At 51.5% G+C, this 14,531-nt stretch overlaps 1 protein-coding gene across 2 annotated transcripts; it reads right to left on the reverse strand.

Moving 5' to 3' along the window:
* Positions 1–8,768: 8,768 nt before the first annotated feature.
* On the reverse strand, positions 8,769–14,531 carry CDX2 (caudal type homeobox 2). 2 transcript variants are annotated; one of them, XM_037528668.2, is made up of 3 exons: positions 13,614–14,531; positions 10,076–10,221; positions 8,769–9,250 (listed from the first exon to the last, which is right to left on the reverse strand). In XM_037528668.2, the coding sequence occupies exons 1-3, from the start codon at positions 14,152–14,154 to the stop codon at positions 8,978–8,980; spliced, it is 960 nt and encodes a 319-aa protein (XP_037384565.1). In that variant the 5' UTR covers positions 14,155–14,531; the 3' UTR covers positions 8,769–8,977. The 2 variants fall into 2 exon arrangements, with proteins under 2 accessions (XP_037384565.1, XP_037384566.1); XM_037528669.1 differs by having other exon boundaries at positions 9,094–9,250; positions 10,080–10,221; positions 13,614–14,154.

Here is a 14,531-nt window from a genome sequence, read left to right on the forward strand (position 1 = left end):
CAAAACTGCTCCTGCCCTCTTCGCCAGGGTCCTGTCTGCGCCCGCGACCGTTTAAAAATCATCGTTCGTTTGGGCAGCCCTGGGGACGCAAGGGGTTAAGCACCACGCTCTGAAGCGATCCACAGCCTCTGCAGCATGAGTTCGATCCCTGGCGGCCAGGGAGCTACCCACATGGTGCAGCAGACCTCTCCTATCTAGCCCGCTGCTCCCCTCAGCAGTGTGCTTCAGTCAGTCTGCCTTTTCTGTTCCCCACTCTGTCTCTGGTGACTCCTTACAACCCCCAGCACCTCTGGCCTGTACCCCAGCTCCTGTATGCATATATAAATAAATAATTTTTTTAAAAAAAATCATCGTTGGGGGCCTCCCTGGTGGCGCAAGGGGTTAAGATGCAGCCTATGAAGCAAACCACAGCCACTGCAGCACCAAGTTCAATCCCCAGGCAGGGAGGAGACCCACATGCCGCAGCAGACCTCTCCTGACATCCGCTGCTCCCCTCAGCAGTGTATTTCAGTCTGCCTGTTCTGTTCCCCACTCTGTCTCTGGTCATCCTCTCACCCCCCACACCTCTGGCCTGTACCCTGTTCTTGTATGCATAAATAAATAAATAAATCTTGTTTTAAAAAAATCATCGTTCGTTTAACTCTAATGGCAGCAGCAAGGGTTGGGACCAAACTGCTCCAAAAATTGAAAGGAGATGCCTGGGATCTCAAGGAGAGATGTCTGGGGGCGCGGGTGGCGGCGGGGCGCGGCGCAGAGGCCTGGTTGGCTGACTACCCCAGGAGGCCCCGCGCCAGGCACCTAGCCCACCCGCACGCGTGGAACCCCGAGGAGGTCCCCTGAGCTGCGGGGACCCCCTGAGCTGCAGCGGAGACGGTTAGTTGGGCTGGACAGCCTGCAGGCGCACAGGCTTCTGGGCACCTGCGCCCCTCGCCAGCTGACAACTCGAGGAGGTACATGGCGCTTGTGGAAGGCGCCCGGTTCGTTTCGGGGAGGGTCTAGGAGCTAGAGGCCCGTTGCAGCGGGAAAGGACACAGAATCGTCCCTTTAGGCCGCTGGGGACGCGCGGGAGGGTCGAGACCGCTTGCGACCTAAGTTCTATCCTCCTAATGTCTCCAGCAGCGGCGGCAGCGCACAGACTGAACACTTCCCCAAGCGCACTTTAAACAACTGGCCTATTTGGGCATGAGCGAAGATTGTGTTTTCTTCCATTTTTCTGTCTAAAACATTCAGACTCAAATGCAGACAGTAGTTTCTTTGAGGGGTAGGTGGGAGGTGAGAATAAACCCAAAGCAATGAATAAGGAAACAACTTGCTTCTTGTCTATTTTGCTGACTTTAAATTTGCAAAAGTAATGCCTGACTGTGGTCAGTAATAGCAAGCCCACCTAAAAATGTACTCTCTGAATGAATGAGTAGTGTATGATTAAATCAGTCATTTCGTATATTTGGCTATTTGACCTTTTAGTTCTAGATTCTGGCCAAGTGACCTCCCATGGGGAACAATCTGAATGTACATTTCAACCCTAGAAATGTGAAATAAATGCTGTTGGCTTTCTGACGGCTTAGATCATGACCAAGAACTGTCATTCTTGGGTCAGTGTCTTATATGTATAATAGTATATTGCTGACAGATATCTAAAAGTATAAAGATAGTATGTGAAAATCATACATGTGGTGAATTTTATAATAGGACTAACTGAGAGTAATTGGGAAAAAATTGGATTTCTGAAATTTGCATTATTTTCAATAAAGTGGGGGCCTCCCCGGTGGCGCAGCGGTTGAGCGCTGGGTTGCGAAGCTGCCCACAGCCTCCGCAGTGCCGGTTCGATCCCCGGCTGCTCCCCGGCCACCGAAGGCCGGTTCCACATGGCGCGCAGACCTCTCCTGCAGCCCGCTGCTCCCCTCAGCAGTGTACTTCGGTCCTTCTGCCTGCTCTGCTCCCCGCTCTGGCTCTGGTGAATTCTCTCAACCTCCTGAGCTTCTGACTGTACCCAGTGCTTGTATAAACAAATAATTAAATCTTTTAAAAAAATAAAAGAAAATAAAGATTATGGTTTCTTACTTTAAAAAAATAAATAAAATAAAGTGGTTTGAGGAGAAAGTTACATTTTGATTTGTATATGTGTTAATTCCAGAATTTCAGTCATTCTTTCTTCCCACATGCTTCTTTGTTGCTATTTATTCATTGGACAATGGTCTCTGTTTTTAGCTTAATCATGTCTTTCTTCTGTTTATTTCTAGTAATGCAAATATACTCTACCATAATTCTGCCTAGAAAATGGGGTTTGAGGAGACTGAAAATAGAATCTAATTTTCTTGAGTTTTGTTGTGGTTTTTATTTTTAATACATTAAAATACACAGAGTGTAAGAATAGTAAGATACACAGAGTGAAAGAATAGTGTCTTTCATGAGTAAAAGATCAGGCCTGTCTAGGTCATTTTTAACAACTCCTAATCTGTGGTTTAAGTGCTTAATCTTTGTCACTGATTCTACTAATCATCAATAAGTTAAAATTGTTTAAGTGCCATACAACAAGCCATTGTATGTTTGTACTACAATGACTTTAGCTCCTACATTGTTTTTCATTGTTTGCTTTCCTGAGGTTGGAGTGAAATTTATCAACTATCACTTGTATAAATCCTATTATTGTCATACTGCTGATACAGAGTGTTAGGATAATAGACTGTCAATCCTGAAAGTAGAGATAACACACGAACAATTAGAAAAGGATTCCTTTCCTAGAAATTAAAACACCAATAATAAAATTTATGAAATGCCTGAGCTCTACTTATCAACAAAATATTGAATACATAAATCCAATACACAATCTGAATATTGTTTTATTTTTAAAGAAAGTGTGTATGTGTGTGTGTTCATGATTTCATCTCAGGAAACTCTTCTTGTGGAAAAACTGGTTGTGTTCTGGTTTATGAATTAGTTCTGTAGCACAGAATCACCAGGATCCTGAAGAAGGAAGAACAAACTGTTTGACTTTGGGGCCCTAGCAACTTAGCTGATATTATCTGTAACCTCTGAGGTTAATCACAGGTTTCAGCTTGGAAAAGATGTTAATAAAAATGTAATGTTTGGGTACTAGAGCAGCTGAAAGGTCATCCTCTTGCTTGACCCTACCTTCTCTAAACTGATTATTGCAAGAAGAATGTCAAAGTAAATGATGGCATAACTGCTAGAATTGACAGATTCTACTTTCCTTATTTGGAATTTGAGTTTTTATTTCTTGGTCTAATTTTATAATCTTCAAAAAAGTAATACTATAAGAAGTATATACCCTCTGATTTTTGACTAAGCAGATATTTGGAGATTGTTTTGGCCCACTATCACTCAATTCATTGCTCAGTTATTGATGAAACCTGCTTGGTTTCCCAAAATCATAGTCACCTTCTAAAAGAAAAAGGGGGTGCTCCCTGATGGCGCAAGGGGTTAAGACACAGCACTATGAAACTATCAGCAGCCACTGCAGCACAAGTTGGATCCCTGGCCAGAGAGCAACCCACATGGCACAGCAGACCTCTCCTGACTCGCCCACTGCTCCCCTCAGCAGTGTATTTCAGTAGATCTGACTGTTCTGCTCCCCACTCTGTCTCTGGTGAATCCTCTCGCAGCCCCGCTACTCTGGCCTGCACCCCAGTTCTTGTACGCATAAATAAATAAATCTTTTTTTAAAAAAGAACAGAAGGTGGAAGGCAAGAGGCAAAAAAAAAAAAAAGATTATATATGAGTTATCACAATAGGACATTTGAATAGTCTCAGTGTGATTTAAGAAACAAATATAAATCTTCATTTTAAATATTTACAAGTTAATTTACTTTATTTAGATGTGGATGCTTTCTTTCTACTCCAAACCCAAACTAATTTGACAGAAGGCGTCTTCCTCTAATTTCAATGCAAGAAAATGATAGACACTAGATGAAAATGCTTGCCTTAAAAAGACTTCAAGCAGGGCCTCCCCTGGTGGCACAGCGGTTGAGCGCTGGGCTGCAGAGGCTGTCTGCAGCCTCTGCAGCCCCCCCCCCCCCTTCGATCCTCGGTTCGATCCCCGGTTCGATCCTGGCAGGCTGGCGAGGGTCCCACAAGGCACGGCAGACCTCTCCTGTCTTGCCCACTGCTCCCCTCAGCAGTATATTTCATCAGTCTGCCTGTTCTGTTCCCTGCTCTGTCTCTGGTGAATCCTCTCACCCTCGCACATCTGGCCTGTACCCCGGTTGGTTCTTGTATAAATAAATAAATAATAAAATCTTTAAAAAAAAAAAACTTCCAGCAATGTATGAACTTTATTTTTTTAAAAGATTTATTTATTCATTTATACAAGCACTGGGTACAGTCAGAAGCGCAGGAGGGTGAGAGAATTCACCAGAGCCAGAGTGGGGAACAGAACAGGCAGACTGACAAAATACATTGCTGAGGGGAGCAGCGGGTGTGGCAGGAGAGGTCTGCGCACCATGTGGGACCCTGGCCAGTGGCCCGGGATCCCACTGGCACTGCAGAGGCTGCCCCCAGCTTAGCAGTACAGCGCTCAACCGCTGCACCGCCACCAGGGGAGGCCCAATGTATGAACTTTAAAGGATAAAACCACAGCAGTGTTTTAGGGTGACTCCTAGGAAAGCACAGAATTGATATTGAGATGTCAGGATGGAGACTTTCAAAATAAAGAATCTTTTAATATCATCTAGTTAGAGTAGCTATCGCTCTGTCCCTTTTGGGTTAAAAGTATCTTAAATTATAAGGAGGTTCCTGAGAGTCTCCAGAATACAACTAGAAGTGTTTGGGAATATCATTTTTTTTGTGTGTGTGTGGGACCCTCGTGGGTGGCGGGGGAACGAACCGGAGCTGCTGCAGAGGCTGGGGGGAGCCTCACAGCCCAGCACTCAACCGCTGCCCCACCAGGGGAGGCCCAGGGAACATCCTTTTTGATAAATGAAAAAGGAAATAAGTAATGCAGATCAGTAACTCACCTTTACATCTGGAATATCAATGCTTTGCCACTTGAGATTTTATGTAGATATTGATAAAGTTAGCAAAGCTGAATGTAATAGAAAAACATCTGGGGAGGGGTTATTATCATCTGAGAATTATTCTTGTTCAATGATTCTTTTTTTTTTTTTTAAGAGGCATGTATTATTTATTTATTTGTTTGTACATGCACTGGGTACAGTCAGAAGCGCGGGAGGGTGAGAGAATTCACCAGAGCCAGAGTAGGGAGCAGAGCAGGCAGAAGGACCGAAGTACACTGCTGAGGGGAGCAGCGGGCGGCAGGAGAGGTCTGCGCTCCATGTGGGACCCTCCACCCCGGGGATCGATCTGGCGCCACAGAAGCTTTGGGCAGCTTCGCAACCCAGCGCTCAACCACTGCGCCACGCCACCGGGGAGGCCCTCAATGATTCTTTATAAGACCCTTCATCACTTTGAAGAAGCACTCCCCCCAAAAAAAAGCAGAAATGCATGTCACTATTGGAATCTAATCATAAATGCAAGCTGTAGCTTGCATTCACTTACGTTTACTTCATTTGGTCCACAAATTACAAAAGAGGTGGTGATTCGGAGGTAGTCATCTCCCCAAGCTCATTAAGCTAGTAAATAGCTGCCAGTCTCTAAAAAGGGGTGCAAATAGTGTTCCTATATATACATATGTGTATATATACACAGATACATAATCTGTTCTTAAGATTGTTTATCTAACATTTCTTTTCTTTCATTTCTGCTTGTTACTTTTTCTTTTCCTGAGTGGTTGTGAATCGCAACAGTAAGAATATGACTGTTTACACATTTAAACGCTATTTAAGATTAGTTTTCTTGACTAATGGCAGTAACTTACTAGATAGTATTTGAAAGAAGTGAAATTCATTGAAACTTTCATTGTTGACATAGCTGTCCATCATGTTAACTTCATTGGATGAATATGATAAAACCGTGAATTGTCCATGGGGGGAGAGGAAGACTGCCCTTACTTTCTCTCTACTTTATACCTTTTTTCACATGTATTCCACAATACTGATAGCCCCCTCCCCTATATTTATCTTAACTTTTTAGTCTTTCTCTATTTTAGTTTCATGCTCATTACTGTGATTTAAAAAGCATCCTGTGCAAGAAGAATCTTTCAGGGTGGCAGAAAGCCTCTCTCCCCCAGATTTGTTTTCCTTAAATATTCAACAGATCCCAAAATCTCCCGCGCCGGACTCAGTTTGAATATAGTTTCAACAGACCCATGGCCACATTGGGAAGCCCTCGCATGCCCAGTTCCGGAGGGGAGCCCTCGCATGCCCAATTCCGGAGCAGTCGGAATGGAAGAGGTGGTTTCCAGCTGGGTCAGAACTTCGTCCCAGTCCAGGTAAGCTCCTGCTGCACAGCAGGCCCTGGCCCTGGCCCCAGTTCTTCCCAGAGCGCGCGCGCCCCCTGGCGGTCAGAGCGGAGCACAGCGCGGCGGGAGGGCTTAAATATGGGGAGTCCCTAACTATGGGGAGTCCCTACCACCTGCACAGCGCTGGAGGCGCCAGGAGCTTCAAGTCGCCCTGTCAAAAATACCCCGGGCGTCCTGGCTTCCCTAAGCTTTCTCAGGCTGCGCTACCCACTCGCCTTACGACCTGTGTCCCCTCCGGCTTGCTCCAGGGATGGTGTCCTCACGTCGGAAGCGCCTTGGCTTCAACTGGCCTGGAAGGGTCCTCATTTTTTTTGCCTTTTTCAGCGGCCTGAGAGATCCACAGGTAGATCACAGCCCCGAAACGGTCTTTGCATTTCAAAGCGCGCTCGAGCGCCCCGCCCACCGCCCGGATGCGCGCCGCGCGCGGGCCCGAGGCCGGCGTCGGGGCGAGGGGGCCGAGTCCCGGGAAGGGGAAGAACTTGTAATCGCTTGCAGCAGGACAATGCCGACTTTTGAACCTCTAACCACTAAGCAAACAACCCTTGTGCTCTAGCTCCACTGTCCAAATAGGGTTTATTGACAGGCGTTTCACAGCAACGCATAGCAACCGCGGCGCGGCGACTAAGGGGGCTAGCGAGGGGGCGCGGCCAGGACTCGGGGTCCGAGCTCCGCTCCTGGCGCGGGGGACACCCCCCCACGCCCCCTTCTCGAGAGCCGGCCAGGCACTCGCCCTGCAATTCCGAGGCCAGAAGCCCTCGGGCCAACCACCAGAAGCCCTTTCTCAATCCCGGAGCGGAATGCGCCACCTTGAAGAGCCACGGAATTGGACAGATGCTGCAGCGAATATTTATGCGCATCCTTCCACCCCCCCCCCCACCTTGAGACACTGATTAGGGCTCGAAGGTGCCTGTGGGAAGACTGAAAACGAGGCCAAAACCCTACCCACCAGGCTCTGCTGACAGCGCCCCAGCGCACAACCGCCGCCAGGACCAAAAATGTCAAGGGCAGCAGCAGCTCATCCAGATAACAAGTGACCGTCCACTAAAGAGCTTCTTAAACCGGTTCTTCTTGGGGGTGAGGGGAGCGGAGAAGAGAGGTGGGATGAGGAAACTTTTCGAACAGGGGAAGAGAGGTGGAGGCAGAAAGGACTTAAAGGAAATGCTCGGTGATTCACAGAAGACTGTATTCATAGAAATATTATTGCCTTTGGAAAAACAGAAAAAGTATTTTTATGGAAAGCCACGTTTAACTAGCTAGATTGTGGGGCATCTCTAGGGAGGAGAGAATCATTGATGAAAGGAATGTGTGTAATTGCCTCGGTGTGGCTTTGATGAGATGCTATGAGGTGGCTCTCTCCCTCACTTTGCCCTAGCAGCTGGGAAGCAGCTGACCATTCAGATGTGCATTTTGCCCAAAGGCACCCCCAGGGGAACCACACATTCCATAATGGAAGGCTGGGCTCAGGCTTGGGGGCAGGGAAGGTCTCAGAACCTGCTACCTCAGGCTTCAGCCCCTCTGGGGTAAAATGAGGTTGTCCAGATAACCTTCACCACCTCCTCCCTGAATTTTCTAATTCTAGCTTGCAAGCAGATTTCATTTCTTAAAAAAATAATTGTTCTAGACAAAGCCTTAAGAATATAAATACAGAATCTAAAATCTGAAAAGCTCATTTATCTCTTTTTTCTTTTTAGAAAACCTTTGTGTTCAAACGATACCCTCCCTCCCCACCCCCCTTCCCTTCACCATATCATTTCTCTCCCCATGGTTCCAGAGGCTTTTAAAATGCTGGCATGGATGTTACACAGACTAACAACACAAACAGCGGCAAAAACAACAACAAAAACTCCCCTTCTTCAGCAACCCCAAGATTGCGAAGATGACAGGAAGTCCAGGTTGGCTCTGGCATTTATAGCACTGACATACATTCAGCCCAGAGAAAGCTCTGGTGACAGGCTTTCTAAACAAGACGCTGTCCCGGGGCCCCTTCTCAGGCCTGGAGCCTAATAACCACCCCCTCACACCATACACAGCACATACACCGGCCAAGCCCTTCCTGGTCTGGGAAGGGATGAGAACAAAGACAAAGACCTGGGGGCTCTGCAGTCTTTTGGTGAGTCCAGGCTTCTATCTTAGCTGTCTCTGGCTTCTGCATTTAAATCTTGCCTGCCCCTGAGGCAGGGGAAGCCCTCACTGGTCCTTGGACAGCAGTGAGTAGACAGCAACCATCTTGGCCCCAGAGTCCTACTCTCCCCTTGGCTCCAACCAGATTTTGGAGGTGAAGACTTGGGAAGGAAGGGGCTGAAAGACTGGTCTGTTTAGCCAGTCCAGGCAATGTTCTGCCAGGACCCAGCGCAGCTCTGGTGGTCATCTGGACCCCTCACTGACACAGAATCCGATGAAAATGTCAAAAGCTGGGAGAATGTCTTCTTGAGGCCTCCAACCCCACTTGTCTTTACTCCTGGCCCCCATTTTCCTCTGAGAGCTAGGTGAGTTCAGTGTACACTGGGATAGGAGAGGTGGGGTCTCTCCTGAAGATTCTAGCAGAGTCCATGCTCTTCATAGCTCAGCCTGGAGTTGCTCTGCTGCTGTAGACACTATAGGTCACTGGGTGACGGTGGGGTTTAACACCGCCCCAGCTGGTCCCAGCACCCCAGGGACAGAGCCAGGCACTGAGCCTTGCAGGGAAGACACGGGACTCAGGGGCTCCGGTAAGCTTCTCAGAGGGCCTGGCTGCGGCTGGGGAGGCTGCGGTGCGGGCGGCGGGGGCTGCTGCTGTTGTTGCTGTTGCTGCTGCTGCTGCTGCTGCTGTTGCTGCAACTTCTTCTTATTGATTTTCCTTTCCTTCGCTCTGCGGTTCTGAAACCAAATTTTAACCTAGAAATGCAAAGTTGGGGAAAACAGAAGGTGGTGAAGAAGGAGGCGATGGAGGGACAGAATAACAATATTCAGCACTAGCACCAATATCTCGCTCCAGTTAAAGGACCCGAAGCCCTCCTGACGTCCCGGTGCTGTAGCCAAGACTAATTCAGCCTTCTCAGAAGAATGTTCCTCTCCCCTGTATCTTTCCAAAGCAACCTTTATTTGCAACTCTCCTGGAGGAGTTCAGAATCTCAGAACTAGGAAAGCAGGAATTGCAAGGCCTTCTCTATACCAAGCAAAAGAGATCAGCACTGGGTGTACTTGAGAAGGACAACCTTTGGTCCCTCTGAGCTCATCCGAAATAGACTAGCCTTCACCGGGTTGCTGAGAATGAGATTTAATTTGGCGTTTCCTGGTTGTAAATTTGGCCGTTTTCCTCCATCCCCCAAACTATACAGAGTATTCATGAGTCAAGCCTCACCCTTCTAGTCTTTATGGGCAGGGAATGGGGTCTTTTATTAATTTCTCCCTTTTGTGCTAGGCACAAAAAAGTAGGCCTCTAATTTAAGTCTTTAACTGACACAAACTGAATTCTGGATTAAACTAACGTGCCCCTTCCCATTCCCCACAGCAGGAAAAAAAAAATATTTAACGACATAAAAAAAAAAAAAACAAAGAGAGGTAGCAGAAGTCTTTCTAAAAAGTATTCAGAAGACAGTTGCTCTACATCCTCCTGCTTAATCAAGTGGATTCTGAGGTCTGACCCCTAACTCTCCCCACAGGAACCCCCCACAGGACCTCCCCACACCCCCCTGCAGTGACCGGCCAGGCGGCTCCCACCTGCCTCTCCGAGAGCCCCAGCGTGGCGGCCAATTCGGCTTTCCTCCGGATGGTGATGTAGCGACTGTAGTGAAACTCCTTCTCCAGCTCTAGCCGCTGGTGGTCGGTGTACACCACTCGGTATTTGTCTTTTGTCCTGGTTTTCACTGCGGAGGAAGGAAAAGTTAGGGCTGAGAACAGCGAGGCAGCCCATCAGTCATGGGTAATGACAAACCTCCTTAAACCAACGGTCATTTCTCTTCCTCCATCGCTCTGGGGGGCCAGGGTTTGGCTGGTTCCTGCTGAGTTTGACAAGACCCCCCAGAGGGTGGGGGTGGGTGAGGCTATCCTGGGCAACTAAGCTAACCTTGGGGTTAAGTGGTTTTTAAAAATGAAGAAAAACTGAACCTGCACACAGACAGAAGATAGCAGAATACAGCCAACCTTTTGGCAAAACTGAAATACCGGAGCTGGTCAGACCCAAAGCAAAGTGGCAGGGTGCAGGGCCCAGCGCCCAGGGAAATTCAGATTTTCAGGCCAAAGAGAGATGGAAGGCCACCCAACAACAGCTGGGATTGTGGGTGAGTGTTATTGAGGGGCTACTTTGTTTGTTTTGTTAGAAAGGGGGGGTACAGGAGCTGATAGTTTTCCTCACCTCGCCAGAATCACCGTCCAGGCACATTATTAGGCCCATCTGGTGGAATTCTGAGCCCGCGTCTGGTAGACACAAAACTCCTCCCCCTGCGGACATTTTATACCTGGGGAGCCTGGTTTGGCGTCTGGTTGGCACTTTTCTTTTTTAACCCCCGCCCCATTTATTTCTGCTGCAAACGCGGGCCAGACTCATCCTGACCAGTGATCTGTGCTCATTGGATTGAGTCAACATATTAAACCTGGAATTGATTGTTTTCCTGAAGGGCCTTGACAAATAGTGCCGAGGCAGCCGAGCAGGCCCTACCTAACATTCCCCCCCCCCCCCGGCCCGTCCCGAGCCTGCCCTTGGCAGAGCCCCGGCCAGGAGCTGTTCTTTCCCGCCTGACCCCAAGTTGGGGCCTTCTTGAAGCAGAACAGGTTCAATCGCCCAGTGCCCAGTTCTACAGGAAGATCTAAAGGGTCTGGGAGTTGCTTGGAGGTGTTTAATGCCCCGCAGGCCGACTTTGTTCAGGTAAAACCCTTTGCAAACCACAACAAAAGCGCCCTGGGAAGATACAGGCCGGATCAGAGGGAGCTCCTCCGAGCCGCTGAAAGGGCAACACAGTCTCAAACAATGCAGGACAAGGCGATCTTATCAAAGAAAAGCCCTTTCAATGCCTTAATAACAACCGCATTCTGTTTGAATTACCACTACTGAGCAAATGGCGGTGCCGGCTTTCATCTCCCACCCCGCCAGGCGCATTAACATAAACACCGCCCGGCAGGCGCATTTGAATGGGTGCTGCGGCCCCGACCCCGCGCCTGCGAAGAAAGTAAAGGGAACTGACACGTCCCGAGAGCCTCCCAAGCGGTGGGCGCGTTCGCGAGCCTTACCGCCCCGACCCACACGCGCTGCTGCCAGGGGTAGTCGCCCCTCGCAGGCGAGGAAACAGATCGGACTCGATTCTCTCACGAACATAGTGTAACCGGGGCCGGCGCCAAGGACACCATCAGGGCTGGCAAGCGGAGCACCGGGGAGTCCTCCGAGCTGAACCCGGATAGTGATGCTCGCCTTGGGGTGCTCGGGAGCGGCTATGGCTCTAGGGTTGCTCTTTCAGTATCCCGAACCAGCGGGGAAACGCGCGCAGGACCCTGTGCGCCCCGGAATCCATGCCCCAAAGGCCTCGGAGGCGCCCCGCACCCCCTGGGAACCTAGGAGGGGGCTGCAGGAGAGGAGAGATGAGAGGGACTTGTCAGAATTCATTATTGACTGCGAAAGTCACCACCCTCTTTCCGGGCCCTAAAAGAGACAATGGCCGGGCTGGGAAGGTGTATATCAAAGCGGGCCGGGCCCAGTACAGCCCCCCGCCCCCCTAGCCTCTTGACAGATGACGCTCCGCAGAGGAGTCAGGCTCCCGCCCGCGGGCCGCGGCCTCCCCACATTAACATCACAAGGGCGCCGGGCGCCGACTGCGGCCTTACCACCTCGGCGCGGGACTTCACAGCGGTCTCTCAACTGCTGACCCCGCGGCCTGGGTTCCTGCGGCTGCCCCCACTCCTTCCCCTGGCCCTGGCCTCTGCCCCACGGCCACTCTCCTCGAACACGCGCAGGCCGCCTCTAGAGCCTTCTTTGGGAGTTCGCTCGGATGGGATTAGGGCGCTTCCTCTTGGGGAGCAGACCTCGTAGAGGCCCACCGGAGCCTGGCCCTGTGTCCCTCTCCCTGGGCAGCCTCTTTTCCCACCAGGACTATCCCCAGCACAATAACGCCAAACTGATGCCCAGAGACAGCCCCCAACAGCTGTTCTGATTTATACAGCTGTAACTGACTATAAAATTCTGCTAAGGCTGTAACCTGCATGTGGCAGGGCTGGGCCAGAAAGGAGGGGGTAGAGAAAAAAGCGGAAGTATAGAAGGCTGGGAAAAGACTTCATGAAGTAAAAAGGGGACACCAAACAGGACTCTCCCACCACACCTATTCTCATTTCCTTCCCATCTTGACTCATGTTGCAACACCAGAAGGCACAGACCTGGAACCAGTGAACTCCACAGTCTGGCCAGGTCGGGATCTTTGCAGGGTCATCTCCTGAGCAAGCTTCCTGGACTATGTACACATAGGCAACCCACAGATCCTCCAAGTAAAGGTTGAGAAGATTTTTTGTTGTTGTTGTTCACCGCAGCAGTTGAATACCAAGGTTTCCTCCCCTTCTCTCAGTTCTCTGCAGACAGGAAAGGACTCCCAGGGCCTCTTGCTCGTGGCCCTCCGACCAGTGATCCACACATCAAAGGTTCAAAGACCAGGGTGTGCCCCCTTCCCCTGAGCTCCTGGGGCCAGCACCTTCTTTCCGGGGACAGCAGCTTGGCCCACTCTTTCTACTCCCTACTCACTGTAGCTCGGAGCCCTTGAGTTGGCCTTAATGGCCAAGCAAGAGCCCGCTCAGCTCAGCCTACCCTTCTTGGGTAGCTCAGATGGACAAGGAAGGCCCAGAGAGAAATGGTCTACGGCCTGACCAGGTGCAGCTCGAGCTTCCCTGTTCCCAGCGGCTCAGAGCTGTATACCGAGTGCAGCAGCAGCAGTAAATTGCGGGGACGCAGCTCCACTGTCCTGCGGCTATGGTACCCCGACATTCCCGGGAGTGCTCGCGTGTGAAACAGGGACCTTTGAAGAGAGAAGACTCTCCCATTCCGCCAGTGGAACACTGGTCGTGAGAACACCCCCCGCTCCCCACAAGCTCAGGTGCAGTAGCCAGAGAAGCCCTGAGGGCCAGAGCCCCCCGCATATCTCTTTCCATGCTTCCCCTCCTGGCACGGAGTTCCCGGACAGCCCCGGACGCGCCGGGGCGCACTGAACCCAAGGCAGGTCCAGCTGCCGACAGCGGGGCGCGCGCCATCCCCAGAAGCCCTCCCGCGGGGCGCGCTGCTGTTTACCTTGGCTCCCGAGGGACTGCTGCGCGGGCTTCCTCATCCACTCGCACAGGTTCCGCCGCTGGCCGCCGGGGGACAGTTGCTCGGCGGCCGCGGTGGCTGCGGGCCCGGGGGCGCCGGGATTGAGCGTCTGCAGCAAGCCCGAGGCGCAGGAAGGCGCGGCGGCCGGGTGGTGCGGGTGGTGGTGCGGGTGGTGGTGCGGGTGGTAATCGGCCGGGCTGCTGTAGCCCATGGCGGTGGCGGGGGAACCCCCGTTGAGCCCGTGCGCCACGGCGTTGGCGGCGGCCGCTGCGCCCCCGGGCGCGTAACCGTTCCAGTCCTCGCGGAGCGGGGCGCCGTACGCCGCCGGCCAGGATGGCCCCGGGGACTGCGCGCTGTCCAAGTTCGCGGCCGCGGCTGCCGCGGCGGCCACATGATAGCCGCCATAGTCCGGGTACTGTGGGGGGCTGACGAAGTTCTGCGGCGCCAGGTTGAGCCCTCCGGAGTGGCGCACGGAGCTGGGGTACATGCTCACGTCCTTGTCCAGTAGGTAGCTCACGTACATGGTGGCGTGGGTCCGACAGCAAACCTCACCATGCTGCCTGGGAACGGACACTGGGGACGGCCGGGGGCGCGCGAGGGGGTCGGGGCCGGGGCCGGGGGGCGCGCAGAGCGGCGGGTGGCTGAGCCCCGGCCGGCGGCGCTCTGCGGGCTCCTCGCCGCGCTTCTGCCTCTGAGGCGGTCCCTCCTTCTGGCCGGCCTCCTCCCTTGTTCCCTCCCTCCCGCTCTTCCTACTTTCCTCCCACCTCCTTCCCACTGGGCTGCAGAGGCGGGGAAGACCCGCCACGGGCTGGCGTGCGGAGCCCCGGGCCGGCGGCCTTACGTGATTAACGAGTGTTTACAGGACTCTATTAGTAATGACACAGACACCAATGGCTGGAG

This window comes from Talpa occidentalis, unplaced genomic scaffold (assembly GCF_014898055.3).
Source record: "Talpa occidentalis isolate TD23 unplaced genomic scaffold, MPIMG_talOcc4v2.1 talOcc4.5, whole genome shotgun sequence".
Lineage (NCBI taxonomy): Eukaryota > Metazoa > Chordata > Mammalia > Eulipotyphla > Talpidae > Talpa > Talpa occidentalis.